Source organism: Glandiceps talaboti, chromosome 7, assembly GCF_964340395.1.
Source record: "Glandiceps talaboti chromosome 7, keGlaTala1.1, whole genome shotgun sequence".
Classification (NCBI taxonomy): domain Eukaryota; kingdom Metazoa; phylum Hemichordata; class Enteropneusta; family Spengelidae; genus Glandiceps; species Glandiceps talaboti.
The window spans coordinates 9,580,388-9,598,991 of record NC_135555.1 but is presented as its reverse complement, the minus strand read 5'-3'; the positions used below and the strand labels follow the sequence as shown (position 1 = coordinate 9,598,991).

The 18,604-nt window shown below is 36.2% G+C and overlaps 1 protein-coding gene across 3 annotated transcripts in view; it reads right to left on the bottom strand.

Annotated features, from left to right (window-relative positions):
• Positions 1-18,604, bottom strand: part of LOC144437538 (putative G-protein coupled receptor CG31760) — a 165,054-nt gene that overhangs the window by 31,263 nt on the left and 115,187 nt on the right. For all 3 annotated transcript variants that reach the window (XR_013481018.1, XM_078126485.1, XM_078126486.1), the window contains exon 4: positions 288-444. Coding sequence is in view for 2 of the 3 variants with exons in the window: in XM_078126485.1 (XP_077982611.1) it covers positions 288-444 (157 nt within the window). In the remaining variant the exon portion in view is untranslated. The remainder of the gene's footprint in view (positions 1-287; positions 445-18,604) is intronic.

The window sequence follows — 18,604 nt, the reverse complement described above, 5'->3', positions numbered from 1 at the left end:
CTGAAATTATACCCCACTCAAAGAAAATATAGCAATGTTGGTAAGACTTTTGTCATGCCAGATGATAAAAAGAAGAGTTGGTAATAAGATTTTTGTCGAAAAACCATATAAACAAATACAATGTAGCAATGCTAGTGAAATGTTTGTTGAGCAAGACTATGATTTGTTTCAAGTCAACTGGTTTCTACTATATGCATATGAAATAGAAGTTGCTTATTATTTCTTGACACAATCATTTCACCTGAGTAAAGTCATTTTCGTTCTTCTATTTTTTTCCGCGTACTCACCTCTGTACTTTCTGGCGGACATTTGTTAGTGCCAGCAAACACGTTCCTTTTCTCTGTATGCATCAATATCCCTCCACCGCTATCGGATATATTCGTTGTCTGACTACACTGGTTAATATCTACATCATCAAGTGATATATCGATTCCACTTGTTCCTCTGAAAAAGGGAAATACATCAGGAAATATTGAGTATGATGGTCGGAGAAAACAAAACAAAACAAATTTCATTTGCAATGAACTCGAACTTATGTCGACAATCTGAAATACATGTAGCATGATAAGTAGCGTTTGGTATTTGGATTGGAAATACTTAAGTGACCATATGGACGGAATGGGTAATTATTTTGGATTTCAATCAGTGAAACAATTTTTCCATGTTTATCTATTTGCAGAACACAGTGTTAAACAACATGTGTAATATGTAGGGTTACCGTAACACAAGTAATCATTATGTCGAGTCCAGTCTGTGCTTGCCTGTCCCTTCCCAAATATTGAAACATCAAAATATATCAATAGTGTAATTAATTCATGTGTTTACTTATGATTACAAGTGATTACTTGAGTTTACCTGATTTGGTTACAAATCATTTGCAATAACGCACTTTTCACACACAAATGGAAGATTTCCGCTATATAATAAGTTACAATACAGACTTTGTCTATATTCTTTCACTATGTATTTTAAAGTAGGAAAACAAAATAAAAATCGTTCATTCATTCATTCAAAATCAAAACTATTTTTCTTCCAGATTGCCACTTTAAGGGAAAACTCTGGTCAGACTTATTTAGTATTCCTTTAGTACACTTGTATTTATTGCTATCAACTTACATACACTTGACCCTCAAGAGAAAGGGATTGTAGTAAATGTGACGTCATTTCCAGGAAGGCCTTCTCACAAACCCTTGCAGGAAATCTCCAAAATGACCAAACACATCGCAAGTGCAGTAGGGATCCATTTTCGAAGTTGAATAACTTATCAAGGTGCTATTTTATCTCCCAAATCATATGTTAGTTGATAGCTGTAACCAGTACAAGTATATTAAAGGCAGAAACAAGTCTGACTGGACTTTTCCTTTAAGTTGATAGCAGTAATCAATACAAGTGCACTAAAATCAGAAATAAGTCTGACTGGACTTTTCCTTTAAGTTGATAGCAGTAATCAATGTAAGTGTACTAAAGGCAGAAATAAGTCTGACTGGACTTTTCCTTTAAGTTGATAGCAGTAATCAATGCAAGTGTACTAAAGGCAGAAATAAGTCTGACTGGACTTTTCCTTTAAGTTGATAGCAGTAATCAGTACAAGTGTACTAAAGGCCGAAATAAGTCTGACTGGACTTTTCCTTTAAGTTGATAGCAGTAATCAATACAAATGTATTAAAGGCAGAAATAAGTCTGACTGGACTTTTCCTTTAAGTTGATAGCAGTAATCAATACAAATGTATTAAAGGCAGAAATAAGTCTGACTGGACTTTTCCTTTAAGTTGATAGCAGTAATCAATGCAAGTGTACTATAAGCAGAAATAAGTCTGACTGGAATTTTCCTTTAAGTTGATAGCAGTAATCAATGTAAGTGTACTAAAGGTAGAAATTAGTCTGGCCGAGTGACAGGACTTTTCTTGTAACCTTTTAACTGTATATAAATACAACTGTGACTGGACTTTTTCTCTAAGAACTAAGGTTTAAGTTCCTGATACTAAATACCAGGAGACTCAATCAGTTTATATTCAGGTTTGCACATTGTTGTTAACAAGATAGCGGTAGTTCAGTTCTACACTAATGACTTTTAACATTTCCACCGTGATTTTTTCCATAAAGATAAGTTAACGCATTTGGTAGAAACCTTTTTATTACTTAAGTGGTCGCTTAGTTAAAATGCTTTTTAACAATTTATGTGATTGAGAGGTGGTACAACCGGCTCTAAAGGATGTACTCTGATAATAGGGAAAATATTTCAAAAACCGACTAAATCATGAAGTCAAACTTGAGAGAGGAAATTTCAATATTGTGTAACATTAAACTATTACCAGGTAACATTTTACAATATGGGAATCCTGATGCAATTTTAATATTTCGGAATGGAGAGATTCGACTCTTGAGCACGATGTCTCTCACTTCTGAATATGTTTCGCTTAAAAAAGGCGTGGCGGAATGCAATTTATAGCGGTAAAACTGTCATTCGTCGCTGTTTATGACAGCTGTTTAACCCTTGTAAGTGTTTTCAAGACAGGATGGTAAATATGTGATAAATATGTATTATTTGATTCGTGCTTAAGATGAGTTTCCAAGTTATTCTCGATGTCTCCTTGAGAAACGACAGCCACCATAGTTTCCATGGGGACGTGATGTCAGAAATAACACGAAGTATTCATACGCTTTACAAAAAGAAAAAACTGGAACGGAATTTAAATGTAAAGATCATAATGTTGTACACTCGTCTTGCGCGTTGAAAACTTCCATGACGTATATACTTGAAGTATTGTTCCGCTGGTTTTTTTCTATTGAATCAGTGGAAGTCAGAATAAAGTCACAGATGACCCATCTGTCGAGCAATATCGACAGATTTGCTCGACAATGTCGCTAATATATAAACTAATTTCAACAAAAGAGACGCTGCTTGAGGATTTCTGTAGTAAAACACGATGTGATAAAAGAAGGATAAACAACCGCTAGCATTTGTAAGAAAGGTCGTAACTAAGAGAAGATACCGCGGGATGAGTGAGAGACGCAGTATACATCGATACTTTCCAGCTTACGGCCATCAACCGTGCATGTTTTAAAGTGATACTTAAATAAAACCGTGTGCTATTCAATACATCGGTCTCTCGATGTATTGAGTTTTTTTCCATATACTACCGAATTCTGCTCTTTTTGTGAGACTTCTAACGTATCTGGCACTTCGTGTATAATGTTTACGCTTGTCTAGAAATGTAAAGTTTCCCTCAGTCAACTTCGTCAGGTCGTATTACCGAACTCTATGTTGTTAGCTCGAAGGCTTGATCGCAATGACAATGTTTGCCACCTTCATACTAATAACACTCAGAAAGTAGTAGGTCATTATATATCTGGGATTGGAGTTTTACCCGCCGAATCTAACTGATTAAAAAATAAACGAAAAACTATCAACGCAGTCAACCAAAACAAGGCGCTGTGGGAGAGAATAATCTCGGGACATGAAAGAAATTCTTACTCGAGGATTAAGCACGAAAATTACGTGATGAATAGGCGGGTGTTGTGGTCAATATTGCATTATATATGTTTGTGATCTAGTGATGCTATGCAGTCTGTATGCAATGCCACGAGAGAGAATACTCAACTATTGAATTGAAATAACACGCGAACGGAGATAATAATCAACGAATGTGAAACGGACCATATGAACGCCGTGGGAATAGTCTCCCTTGATATAGCGGTATCAGTCAATTGAAAACGTCAATTCAAAGCTTTCACTGAGTGAATCAATGTGTTTTCTCTCACGGTTTTCTTAAATTTTAATGGACATTGGTTTTTTCATATATATCACGAACTGCAAGACAGACATTTTACCCCAAATTTGAGCTACATCTTTGTAAGTTGTCTGCAAGGCTTTAGCCATGGGGTGTAAAGGTTAATGTCATACCAATCCTGTCCAATATTCCTACCGACGTCTTCTTCTATTAACATTCACGTAATTGCTTTCTTGAATTCATAATTACGTGAACAGGCAAAATCACCACGCTTTGTAGATAAAGACAGGAAAAGTGAGCACCCCCCTTGGCTATATAACTGTAATGATGACATTAGATAAGAAGAAAGTCATAGTAAACATAATTTAAACCATAATGTATTTTTTCCGTTGGTTTGACTTAAGGCACGCACTATTTTGATGCATTTTGTATTGCTATGCTTTTAACAGATTAAATCAATACGCTGAAAAATACTCGTTGCTACAGTCAGGAATTCAGCTTGCAGTTATCAACGATCCTGTGACGTAATTGTTTAACGTCACCGAATTACGTCATCAAATCATTAACAATACACGATGGACGTTGAAATCTCTGTCGTCCACGTCTGATTACAAAGATTAGAATCCATTTTTCCGTGAAGAGAATGGCTTTTCATGTTCGGGTATAATCATAATACAAGCAAATAATTACAGGTTATGCCCCTTTGTGGTTCAATTATTTGTTTATTATAATTTTTAAATTATGGAAGGCGGCTTCTTTGACTGCGTTATCATTATGCTATCCAATCCGAAGAAAGATATAAATAATGGTACCTTTTCACCTTTCCTTCCGGTAAGCATATCTCACTATAAGAATGCTATCATTTCAATCTACCTCTATCAGATTTCTTTTCCCCATATCATCTCCTTATTGATATTGAAGCTATCGACGACTATGCATATAAATTAAGTCATTTGCATATTGATGAGGACGGTAATCGGTTCATTCAAAAGCAAAGAAAAGCAAGTGTTGTGTCATGACAAGAAAAAAAAACGACTTTCCCAAGAAAGAAAGTAATTAGAAAGCTATCTAAACTATCTTGAATAACAAAGCAAATTCTACAGGCAGAATAACCGAGAAATTTCAGGTATATACAATCCTGAAAACAATCTTTAATTGATCTGGTTTTGCTATTTGCTATTATGATTTAACTGTATGACATATCGTCATAGAAAGAGTGAACGTATTTCACACAATACATATGCGTGCAGTGCAAGTGATATAATTGACTGAAGCGTTGGTGATGGAAACACATGTTTAAAAACCATCGAATATTACAGGAACTGGATATCCGTACTGGCCATGTCCTTCGATGTTGTAATATGTTACCAAGTGGCAGGAAACGTTATATATACCGTCAACAACACTCGCAGCATCTTACGTCCATCAACTCATTAACTCTATATGCTGGAGCCCCAAATGTTGACAGAATTACAACAACGGTTTCCACATATAGGAATACAAGAAGCTCTATTAATAGAGAGATTTGAAAGATGTTGTGGTTTGACTTCATTGTGATGGGATCGTGCAATTCTTTTGTCTCCTTCAAGATGATCATTTCTTGTCATATGAAATAGGGTTTACGACATATCAGCTTAGCTGTCTACCAAATATAATCACTCCGTGTGCATGTGAACGTTTCTTACAGATTATGCTAGACTTAATTGAGTTGTTTGATACACCGATCACACAGGATTTTATTTACTGGTTTGGTCTTACATGCATTCCTCAATCATTATTAAGACCATCAAACGGAAACAGTCCGTCTTTTATGAGGCAAAGCTGCCGCGCTAACATATAATAATATCACTCGAAATTAAGAGACCCTGTAACTGTTACTTATTGGGTTTCTTTCTGCAGATCACCCGAAAGTTCACGGATAATGGTTTAGTCTGTTTTTTTTCTTTTTAACAGTCACCAACTTAGAAGTATAGTCTCCATGAAAGGTCCTGTTTCGGCTAATGCCCAGCTAGCGTACACAACACAAATCAACAATATACGCGGAAACCACAGACAGTGAAGTTCTCCGCTGTCAATACTTATACTTGTTGGAAGCAAAGCTGGATCGCCACAGTTTAGCAGAAGGGGTGAACAAGAAGCTTGGAAACCAAATGCGGTGTTTGGTGATTTTCTTGGTACCTCTGAAATTCTGTCCTAATATAATGTTCAGTTGGTGGATTGATTCAACATATTTTAGTACTTAGAATAGTATAATTATGTTCTAATATGGGAAAAGTGTAACCTCCAAATACCATAATGTTGTACCTCTTTAAATGACAACTGTTGCCTGTAATCCTCATTACATATTCTCGGAAATTCATGTTAATAAAGTTACAAAATCTGCCCCGCATTACAAATTTTAATGAAAATTCCTGTTCACCAGCTCTACTTAAAACTAAGCACCTGAAAACATTTCGTGAACAAAACTGATATTGTCATATTACATTGTCTATGGAATTATAAAATCGTTTCCTGCCATTAAAGGCTCCATTATCTATATATCATGTTCTTGAAATATTTTATCATAATTTGAGTAATTGAGTAAATCAAATGTAAATTATTCTAGGAGTCAGATTTAACGAGAACGGATCTCAACATTGAAAAATGATACTGAGGGGACCCTAGACTTACAGATACATGATATACAGAAGTGTGCTCAACAAACAACCAAGTAATTTGTCAAATGGAAATAACGGAATAATACGTAATAAAATAAAGTAAAGGATTACACATGGAAACATTGAGTGAATGATGAAAACGTCTGAAGTGAAGTGTAATAAAATCATGTGAACAAAACAGATTAAAGTTGCAGACTCCGTAAGCGTGTTCCCATTTTTTAGCTAAACATTGAGTCAAAGTACACAGAAAACTTAAAACCATAAAATGGTTGAGTGTGCGCAGTGAGCTTGGTAACTTAAAATATGGCTTATTTCGAATATTTAAGTACTTCCAAAGTTATGTGTTTTACGTCATTTTTCTCTTCTATCTAAATAACAGTGGGGAGCTCTACTTAAGCTATATACCATGTACCTTTAGGGCAAATTATATAATAACACATGTCATATCAACATACAAGAACAGAATGCCACACAGCGTTACACTACACTATATTGATACTTAATCGACATGCGCGATAGCAGGTTCGACAATTTGAAATAATGGGAATAATATATAGAAATGACAAAAAGACATAAAAGTATAACTTGACGATTGATTTTCTATAAACCAGTTTTAGTTGTAACAACGACCATATTCTATAAATGTGTGTGTGTGTGTGTGTGTGTGTGTGTGTGTGTGTGTGTGTGTGTGTGTGATTCTCCCTGTAGCACCATTGAACCAACCTGAATTATTCACATGCCACTTAATTCAATTCAAAACATTTCTCATAGTAATGAATGAGAATATTTTGCGTGTATGTAACTCAATGAAATAAAATATATTGTCTGATATTTGAACCCAATGATAGCCACAACATTGTAATATATGAGTATGAATGCACTTTGACGTCATACCTAATGGAAAATAAAGCAAACATGATACAGAACATGACACTATGACATACCAGGCTTGTGTTTAATCGATGAGGCTCATCAATTAGGGTGTTGTTAACCAGAACGTTTACAAACTTATTCAGTTGTCTGTTATACAGAGGTCTGCTTTTGGTATACAATACATATACTTAATTCACGATCAATCTTATTTTTGGAGCACATATGCGTCTACAAAATAGGATAGACGTGATTGAATGTGAATAAAAGGGGATTGGTAAACATGACGTTGGCGATTTTCAAATGTTTTGGTAACCAAACTATTGTTGTCACACTTTTATCAGCTTACACATATATCGAATAAGAGTTCTAGCTATAACTAAACATGACTCAATATATTTTAGTAATTTCTATATCTGTTTTAATAGTAAACAGAAGTTACTACTAAGAGCCATGAAGGTACAGGCGAAACATCACGCGAGGAAATAAAGTATTTTCATAAACTTTAAGTTCTGGAGAGTAATTTCATAATTTCCCATCAAATTTCTCTCAATTGCCAAGAAACAAATTAAAACTTGTTTATCTATATGCATGAATATTTATTAGATGAACAATACATATTCATGATTATTTATAAGGAAATAAACACTTGGGGGTCATGAATATTCAATGACTTTCCTGTCTGCTAAGACCCATGAGGTAACAGTGTGAAGGAGCCTATGTAAGCAACATTCTATTGTTTTGTCAACTTCAGTATGACTACTGATCATATGCAGTACCCCTCCTCCGAATAAAATGGTTCTTACCTTAAAACTAATTAATGTGTTTACATTCAAATGTCAAACGTTCAACACATGTTTGGACAAAAAGTCATTCTCTTATCAGCGCCAAATGAGACTTTGTCTGGCAGTAAGTCAAGTCTGTAAAACCCAGACAATTCTAATGGATTCTAAATCCTACCCTGAGACATATGAATGTAATAAAAACTATTTTAAAATGCACTTTTTTCAGTTATTACTCTGATAACATTTACATTTAAACATAAAGAGGTTGTGAACGCCGCTGAAAGGATGCTGTCCCAGACTTAACACGGTTCTTAGATGTTTACAAGTTATAGGAAACGTTAACAAACGCAAGTGATCTACTAGAAGCTAAGTAATTCTGAAAAGTGCAGTACTCATTAGATAGCCATAAAATCGTAAATCAATAATTTCTGTAAACATTTAACTTTTAGATAACATGTACCTGTCCGCCTCAAAACGTGAGATAGCGAGATCAGAACATTGATTAGTAATACGCTTTAGCCATTGACCCCCCCCCCCTATATCACATCGAACATCAGACGACGAATAAATAGCAATGGCTTACTTTATTTCCATTTGATTTTTCGATAGTAACACAAGCTCATCTACTTCGGTTGCCTGTGTCGCGTCGGTTAATCGTTAAATTAGATATGCCAAATAGCCAATTTTATGTACAAGATAAGAAAGTGTTGTATCAATGTCGTAAAACCACAGGTCTCTTTACGACACCATCCGTTGCGTCACCGGATAATGTGCTTTCGCTTCTGAACGGGGTTCTGTTAGCGTTTCATTGCCTTAAACAATGGGTGTACCTTCTTTGCCCCTATTTTCTCCTAAGTGGACAGCGATATCGTGAAACAAAGGTTATACGAAGAAATAGATGAACTTTGTTGGTATAACCGTATAATAGCCTGTCAGCCCCGTTGTGTTGCAGCATATATCGTGAGACCAGAGCGTGCATCACTCATATACACTCTCCCCTTCAAATTTAATGTCCCCTCCTTAAATCATTTACATCAAATACCAGACATTAAACAAACATGAAAACACACGATAGATTATTTTATCAGCTTTACATAGTACTTAGCTAGACATTAAGGCCAACATTAATTCAAGTATGTCCAATATACCCGCAATTTTAATGTCTTCATAATCTTTGATCCGAACGTTTTTAAAAAACTACCATAAACATGCTTTTAAATGATTAACCCGATAAGATTATGATCAAATATTGTGTGGTTTTGATACGTATTATTTATAGTTCCCTACTTAGCATTTCACATGAATTAGGAGAATACACTCTACATATTGATTCTGACGTTGTCATTTAGCAGGGATATTAACGATAATTCTGACATTAAGTCATTTTGGGGTTAAGAGGTTGATGATTGTCCCAGGTTACGTTACATTGATTGTCAGCTCCATGCAAACGTCAATTTAGGGGTCAGGCAGGCAATTCTCTGATAAAATTTCAATCTTAAAATTCTCTTCGTCGCTTATAGGGATAACAAACTTGAACCTACATTTTCATGAAATCTAAAATCATTTTCCAAAATCTTTTCGCTTTTTAAAAAAAAACTGTCGAAGTATTGTTCCTAGTGATCGAATATTGTTCCCAGTGTTAAGTGTTGCAAAATCGTTCGCAGTTGCATCCCAATTCCTAGAGGGACAGTCCCGGGTGTGTGCGTGTGTGTGTGGGGGGGGGGGGACACCCCATGATGAGTAATCGTACGAGGAGGTTCCTCGCAGAACTCCAGATTGGACATCATACCTCATTTTACAAGACCCTTTCTCATGCAAAGGCCTAACATTTAGTGTATTTGGTCACAATAGTGAATTTACAGTTACATGACTGTTTGTGCTATAAATATCCGGGAACCACTCCTAGCATCAAACTGAAAGTGACGATCACCCGAAACAAAACAAACGATGGAAAAGGAGGTAAATAAAGACATCTAGTGTATATCACCACATCAGAGTTTAATCTGATTGACCTGGCATGAAAGGCAAATATGGTTATAATTGCTTTCAAATATTGGAGAAGAACTCAGGTGTGATCTTTAACCATCATAACGAAAACCCTCCTTTAAACTTTTAACAGGAAATATTACCCTTTCTCAAACCCGATGACAATAAACAATTAACCTTTTCGCGCAGATCCTCCCGTACTGCTGCCGGTTTGTGGCAGTTGTCAGATTCCCTTTTGGTCGCAACGTAACAAATTATCAGACGAGAACCCACTCATTGTGATTATATCAAAGTGAATGAAATATCGTCAAATGTCATGGGTTGTAGCAGTCTCTTTTATCGTCAACTTCTTTTCTCACTAAATTATTGACATCGTCACGAACACTTTATATAATTATCAATATTGTGAATTTTGTTAGTACCAAAGGCAAATCAACAGCATATTGGTAACGACTCCAAACTAACAATATGTTGAAGTAAATTAATAAAACGCAATTCCTTTGATCAAAAAAGTAGGTCATATGTAATATGATGTGTTGTCTATTATAGCAGACTCTCAGATATGTTTTATTATATCAGTCTCGGGTTGTGGTATTGTTAACAAAACACTTCGTAACCACTGGACTATTCTATACATTGATCGAGGCAAGCGACAGAAAATATCAAATATGTATGAGAAATAAGTCGAATTGACTGCATGTACCCAATAACTAACGGATTATCTAAGAATCAAATACAGGAAGCTGGGGATAGAATTAAAAAAAAGATACACAATGAAAATCATGAAATATGAAACAAAATGTCGTCTGACTCGACAAACATCATACCAACAGTATTATCGTCTGGCTCAACAAGAATCTTCCGACATTACTACATCGCTCACTCTAATGTTGTGAATGTTCTTCAGTGGGTTACAACAAAGTGTTCGTGGTGCAGTCACGGTGTAATCTAAAGTCGGGAAGTCAGCAATCACTGTGATAATGGACCATTGGGCAGTTGATGGCGTCTTGTCAGAAGTTGACGTTTTAATTGCTTTGATGTCATTTTAGACTGTAATACTCTCAATGCAGAAAAAAAACTCTATTAAATTAGATTCTCGTCCTAAGAGATCGCCATTTGACAAGTTGGAATAACACAACAAAAAGGGTTTAATCAGTTATGCCCCATTATCAGAACATTCATGAGTATATGAACCTTTAATGGGCTTGAAAGGTCAGAGGTCACATCTGTGATTGATTGACAAGAAGGTTGTTCTTTCATATGCAATAAAACAAGAAATATAATATTTTTTCCCAATAATACACAACAACTGACACGACTTTATACCACACAGGAGCTTTTTGTTCAGTTTTTATTACTAGCCCAAACAAAACATTTTATTCTAAATGCTTTACCTAATTGTATTCTATAGAACCATGGTTCCAACTGTGAACTTTCCAAACTAAAAGCAATTTGTTTTGTTGAAAAAAATCTAACGGCGGTGACACATCGCAAGACTGTTAGAACGTATATTACTGCCGCGAAGCAAAGTGGAGATTAAAATTTGCAGTAAGTTCAAAAGATTGAAGAAATCTAAGACTTTCTTCTTTTATATCAGTTTCAGTTCCCCATATATCATATCACTCTTCAACAAATGTTACCGACCACATGGCTTCGTTATTTTGAACTGACAAATGGTTATGAGCCATATATAGTGACGATGATTCCATCTAAACGTGGGTGTCTTACCACAGGCACTGATGACCCGATACCGTGGGTATATCAAAGTAATAGCTAGCTGGGAGATACATAGAAACATATCTGAGAGTTTCATCATGAAATCGCAGCTCCCATAGGCAATTTTTACACAAACGTGCCCGGCGCCCACCCTTGCGTGTCCACGCCGCATTTTCATTTGTACACGGATACAAAACCGTGTTTAGACAAACCTTGATTCACGAGGCTTTAGGTCTTTACTTTGCTATCCTGGTGGTATCTTCGCTTTGGCTAAAATCGTGCTTCACGTATGAGCTTAAAGGCCTTTATTTGCGTATAGTATTTGTAGACATGAAAAATCCTTAGTCGTTCAAGCTTTCTGTCAGAACGAACACATTCAATGTATTTTTAAAAGGACAGACAAAGATGTCAGAATGCAGGGAACTGTGCATCAACGTGTCAGTCGTGTGTCTTACGACGGAGGTACCATCGGCCCCTGACAACAACATCAACCCAATAAAAAACTCGTATCTATACTAGCACATCAGAGTTATGTATTGCTTTGTCAGCACACACCAATAGTTGAATCTATTAAAATTTAGCAATCTGATATTGTTGGGCTCCTTCCCTCAAGACTTAAAAAAAGAAGATTTTGTTGAGTTATCTTCTACCCAGTGACGAGAGTGTGTAGACTACATCAAAGCCTACAAGCATACATCAATACAGACTCGAACATGACGTATTGACAAGTAGGGTATGTGGATATCACAATCTTAGAATTCGATCGCAGAGTATGGCATGAAACCCTAGTCACGAGATGGTTGGTGAATAGGCTTATTGAAGGCTCAGATAACACTCTTGGGAATGACAGATGACGGCGTTATATGCCGTTGCCGTTATGTCTAATTATTATCAGTCGACTTCTTTTAGTAGCTAACGGTGTTATGTAGGAAGACTGATTTGGGATCATGCTACATTAGAAGTTTCAAGTTCGTATATAGACAGCAATTCAAAGTCTAGCCGATATTCCAGTATTTGTATACCCATACGTCTCCACACATACATCCACACACGCACACATCCATACACATCCACATACAAACACACACACACATACATACATACATACATACATACATACATACATACATACATACATACATACATACATACATACATACATGTACGCACGCATGCATACAAAAAAAACACAATACAATACAATACAATACAATACAATACAATACAATACAAGCATATTCACAACGTCTAGAATCAAGAGTGAAAGATTTTGACAATTCTAAAAATGATGTCACTTTCACATGATACACACATAATACATTTGTACCACTATTGCGATGCAATTATAGGTGATATTTATATATTTTATCGTTATTTCCACATAGCAGATATGACAATTTTGTGTGTTGGGTATCGATTCATTGGGTTGTGGAGAGCCCTCAAGGCTAGGTTGTATAACTTAGTAAAATGTTAATTGTAAAATGTGCAATGTTAACATACTCTTAAAAAAGCATTTTTGCCGCTGACGCAGCGAAAAATAATTCTTTTGCGTCCTGTACAGTTACCGTAAAGAGGCGTGTCGTTTTTACGACGATGACATGTACACAAATGAGAAGAGACGTATCACTACGACCGCATCGTATATTGAACATATACATTGTTGAGAGTTTATATTCAATCTGTTTTTTCTCATAGTGTATAACTTTGATGACTATATGTACAGTAACATTTCCATCGCTTTCATTCATTATTTTATTCATTATTTTTATCAATATGTAATCAATCCGACAATATTCTTATTGAAAAAAAAAGCAACCTTGTATTTTGCTTACCTATAGATTCTGAATGAATGACGCATCCATACAACACACAATAAGACGAAATCTATAGTAATGCGATCATTTTCAATAATGACAGCTAATCCGTATTATGCTTTTTAATAAGAGATTTGACGTCACTCAACATATAGAAAGAAACCCACATTCAAAGGTATTCGGTTATGTCGGGAAAATAACCACAAAGCTTGATTACTTTTAAAGGTAAGAAAGTGACCCCAATCATACTTTATGGTTGACGAACACGAGCCAAAAGTATGATGTGTGATTCTGAATCGTAAAGTACCATCGTAGTTATGTAAGCATGCGCGAGTTCCTAGACCCAGCTGTACATTCCCCCCTGTCCTTATGGCGTTATTATGTCATTATAAACATGGTTCAAAATTGGATGCAAGTAAACGGAGATACGTATATTACATAAGAAATATTAGAAATTTTTTTGCCACAGTCATTAGCGATCCATGGAAACAACTGTAGACAGTGTTTGTCTCACTACTTTATTGAGCTTCATTCTGCCATTGAGCATGCGTATGTGTGAGGTTGCTCGCTTACCGTTGCTTCGACATTCGCAAGGACTCCTTAGTAATCCACTCACAACTGTTTGCAATTAAATCAAATTCTCCGTAATAAGGGTAATGTCAGTATTTGTAAAACTACAGTTATTTAACCGCGATGTGAGGCTTTACACCACGCTAAAAGTCTAAATCAAATATAGAAATGAACCATTTGATTATTACATTCCATGCGACCTGTGTACCCCTCATAAATCATAAATATGCGAAACTATATATAAGCAAACCTTTTTACTGAAATATTGACTTTTGTCAATGGCATATCTCATTCATATTAGCCTCGCAAATCATATAGTCACACATTCAATGAAAAACACACTCAGCGAACGTACTTTATTAGTAATAATGTATTGGTCATATGACCAGACCCATCCAGGCTCCTGTAACCATTGAATGGTTGACTTGGACACTGTATGGTGTGAAATGTTTGTAAAATGTAGTTAAGAGTAATAACCAGTAGGGCCAATAGAGTCTTAACAGTATACAACCGTGATTTATGGAACGGTAACATAGACATTGTCGATACACTATGTGAAAAATTAACAACAAATTTATGTTACGAGTGATAGAAGTCTTAACACCTCATTTGTTTTGAGTCATTGTGGTGTAAAACTATGCTGTACACTAGTATGCACTAGTAAAACCCGAACTGTTTTGAGAAGTTAACTCTGATTTCAAGAAAAGGAATTCCAAACATAAATATATATTGTTTGTATTGATTACAATGATTTTAACGACTGAATAGTAATAAATGCGTTGCCAATGGATACCGATGTAGACATCAAGATAAGAAGAATAATGTCGATAACTTTAATGTTGTACAATTCTTTTCACAAGTTGCTTGCACATCACGCAACACTGACTGCTTCTAATGACGTGAACAAAATGCGAAGGCAACATCTTGACAATTTAATTTGTTTCCACTGATGGCCCATGTTCTCAATAGGTACATTATATTGCCCACGGTAACAGTAATGAACTGTTGTTTTTTTATGGGAATTGTACTAACTGACAAAGCCCAGAATACAAATCGTTGCTTCATTAGTACGGGTTAATGCAGCTCAAAATTAAACCCATTGACGATGAAAGTCGCCTTCAGCGTAATGGGTCAGTGTATGTAATTGCTCTTTAGACCGTTAGAATCTGGCATTTCCGTTCCTACGATCATTTCGATTGCGGATCTTCAGTCCAAATGTCAGAAAATGCCGTTCATTATCCTTGCACGTCTCGTTCAAAATAGAAATTAGCCAAATCGACTTGTCTACTGCAAAGACTCAAGAGATATCAAACATGCTTTGTTGCCCGACAATGAAGTTCGATATTACATCTGAATGAGGGAAAGAACAAGACTCATTCATCTTTGCCCACAACATAAACGTGGACGAATCACTGTAATTACTGAATTTGATTACAAACCGTACCTTGATTGTTGTGTTCATCAGTAACATTAAACAGACGACAATAGAAGCACTTAGACGATACTTGCTTACTGTCATAGAAACTACAGCGAATCCCAGACGTATACTATCCACAGGGGGTTACAGAAAGAGAAATTTATGTTGTAGCTTTTGAAAAAATGTGTTGATTAAGTAAAAGTAAACGACTATCTAACTATCCGTCAATCTATGTAATTGTCTTGAAATAGGACGGTCAGTATCTTGTTCTCGTGTCTGTCATTCACAGGCCCGTCAAACAACTCTAATCATTAAAAACTTATTTTCTCGTTAATCGAACACATGCATACCAACTAACCCTTCTAACTTCAAACAGCCTTGACAATATAATGGATCGAATGCCAGCAACTGATCGATCTATCAACCATCCAATCTATCAACCTGCCAATCAGCCAACCAACCACCCAACCAACCTGGCAACCAACCAACCAACCAACCAACCAACCAACCAACCAACCAACCAGCCAGCCAGCCGACACTCACTCACTCACTCACTCACTCACTCACTCACTCACTCACTCACTCACTCACTCACTCACTCACTCACTCACTCACTCACTCACTCACTCACTCACTCACTCACTCACTCACCCAAACACCCACCCACCCACCCACCCACTCGCTCACTCGCTCACTCGCTCGCTCACTCGCTCGCTCGCTCGCTCGCTCGCTCACTCACTCACTCACTCACTCACTCACTCACTCACTCACTCACTCACTCACTCACTCACTCACCCACCCACCCACCCACCCACCCACCCACCCACCCACCCACCCACTCACTCACTCACTCACTCACTCACTCACTCACTCACTCACTCACTCACTCACTCACAAATAGGAAATATTCAAGATAAAATCCTTAAGTTTATCGTTCAACTGACTAATGAAGTCATGCACTCTGTACTTATTTATTCATTATTTTGTTTTTGTATATTTGTGAACTGAGTTGTAACTCTTCTCTTTGAGGAGGAATAAAGAAACAACAACAACAACAACAACAACAACAACAACAACAACAACAACTGACTGACTGACTGACTGACTGACTGACTGACTGACTGACTGACTGATTGACTGACTGACTGACTGACTCACTCACTCACTAAATGACTGAGGGGGTAAAGAGAGGCAGGACGAATAAATAAGTTAGTATGAACGAATGAATGGATAGATAAAACATATAAACCACATAGTCAGGAAGCCGAATAACAAACAAATCATTCTGATCGGACAAATCACCGGATAACCAAGATAAACACAGCATCCATAATAAAATAGATAAAAACCCAAATCCTTATTTTTCTATTGATAACATTTGCCCCGGTATCATATCAACTGATTTGAGTTAAGAAATTGCTTCAAACCCAAACAAACATTGGAAATGAAATCGCTAAGAAAAACAAACGTTTGTACAACAAAATAATCAACAGTTTTCCTCGTTGTTTCAGTTTGGAATCAAAACGTTCTGTTTTTACATCACCGACGTTATCTGAAATGTAAAGTGCACCTCCATCATTGGTAGAATAATGGTATAGCTAGGGAGCACTGAAAGTATGCCAACAAATCCTACAATATACATAACATAGTAGTTTAATGTGTAGTTACTTTACCCTTGTCGAGGAATATAGTTTTATAATGATTACATTTATTGGCGTAATGAGGAACATTGTTCCATCAGTCGTCTATGAATAAATAAACGTAATCATGAAATATTTACGGCGTGTACATTTGCAGTAGAAGCTGTCAGAGTGGAGGAAATAACACGTCATTCCAACACACAAACAATTGTACAGTAGAGATATGAATCGAGGGTCGATGTTTTGACGTATATATGTTTCACCTGTGACGTTAAAAAGATTTGCATCAACAGGAAATGACATTGAAACGAGTTGCATCTTTATCTGTATAGGCCAGAAAAAACAATTGCGTATTTATATAGTCAAGTATATCTGTGTGTGTGTGTGTGTGTGTGTGTGTGTGTGTGTGTGTGTGTGTGTGTGTGTGTGTGTGTGTGTAATGTATCACATTGTCGAATCGTTCTTATGTTACATAAAGGTGTTTACGCCCCATCCTCAAATCACCACGCATTTTGAAATAAATATTGAACACTGTGGGGCTGATGCTGTCAATCTAAACAAATCTCGTGTATTCTATCAAAACAGTGCAATGTGTACAGACAATTTGAATATTTAGACAAAATGATTATCATGTTTTACGATGTTGTCAAAACATTCGTGACATAGACGTTCAAGGTCAAATGCCAATGTTGAATATCAGACTTCAAAGATCGAAGTCTCACAGATAAAGGTGAACACTGTGACTATTGATTTTATGGAAAGCGTGGACAAACGAAGTGATACCGAGAAGAAGTTACTTAATATTTCAACAAAACATTTCTACGTTGATTGCATCCTGAAGATGCTTTTAGTAAAATGAACATCCTGTTGAAAAAAAAGTACATGCACAGTTGGTCTATATGGGTGCTATAAATATTTCCATGCTTTTAGTAAAATGAGTATTTGGTCCGAAAGGAACGTGTACGTCGTCGCACATACGTATTACCGATGTCAAATGGCTCGAAACTGATGTATTTTATTTAAAGTAATGCAAACAAGAACGTGGGTCTAGAAATTGTGATTTGCGAGATAAAAAGCAATGCTATTACTAACATTACATTAAAACTGCACTAGCTGCAACTGTTTTTTTTCATCACACAACCAAAGATATATTCACTAAACATTTGTCAATTACTTAAAAAAATACATTGCATCTGTAGATTAGTGGTCGTTGTTATCTTTAGGTAGAGTATTGGCAAGTGTAAATCTGAGCAGTGCAGAAGCAGGTTGAAATCGTAATCGCCGTTGAGGGCGCTGATATTTGGTGCGGACCCCAAAAATCAATTTGATTACTTGATTATATCTACAAAAAAAAACGTTCACCCACAGGCGATGTAATAATATTTAATGTGGGATATGTCGACTAAAGGATATCATAG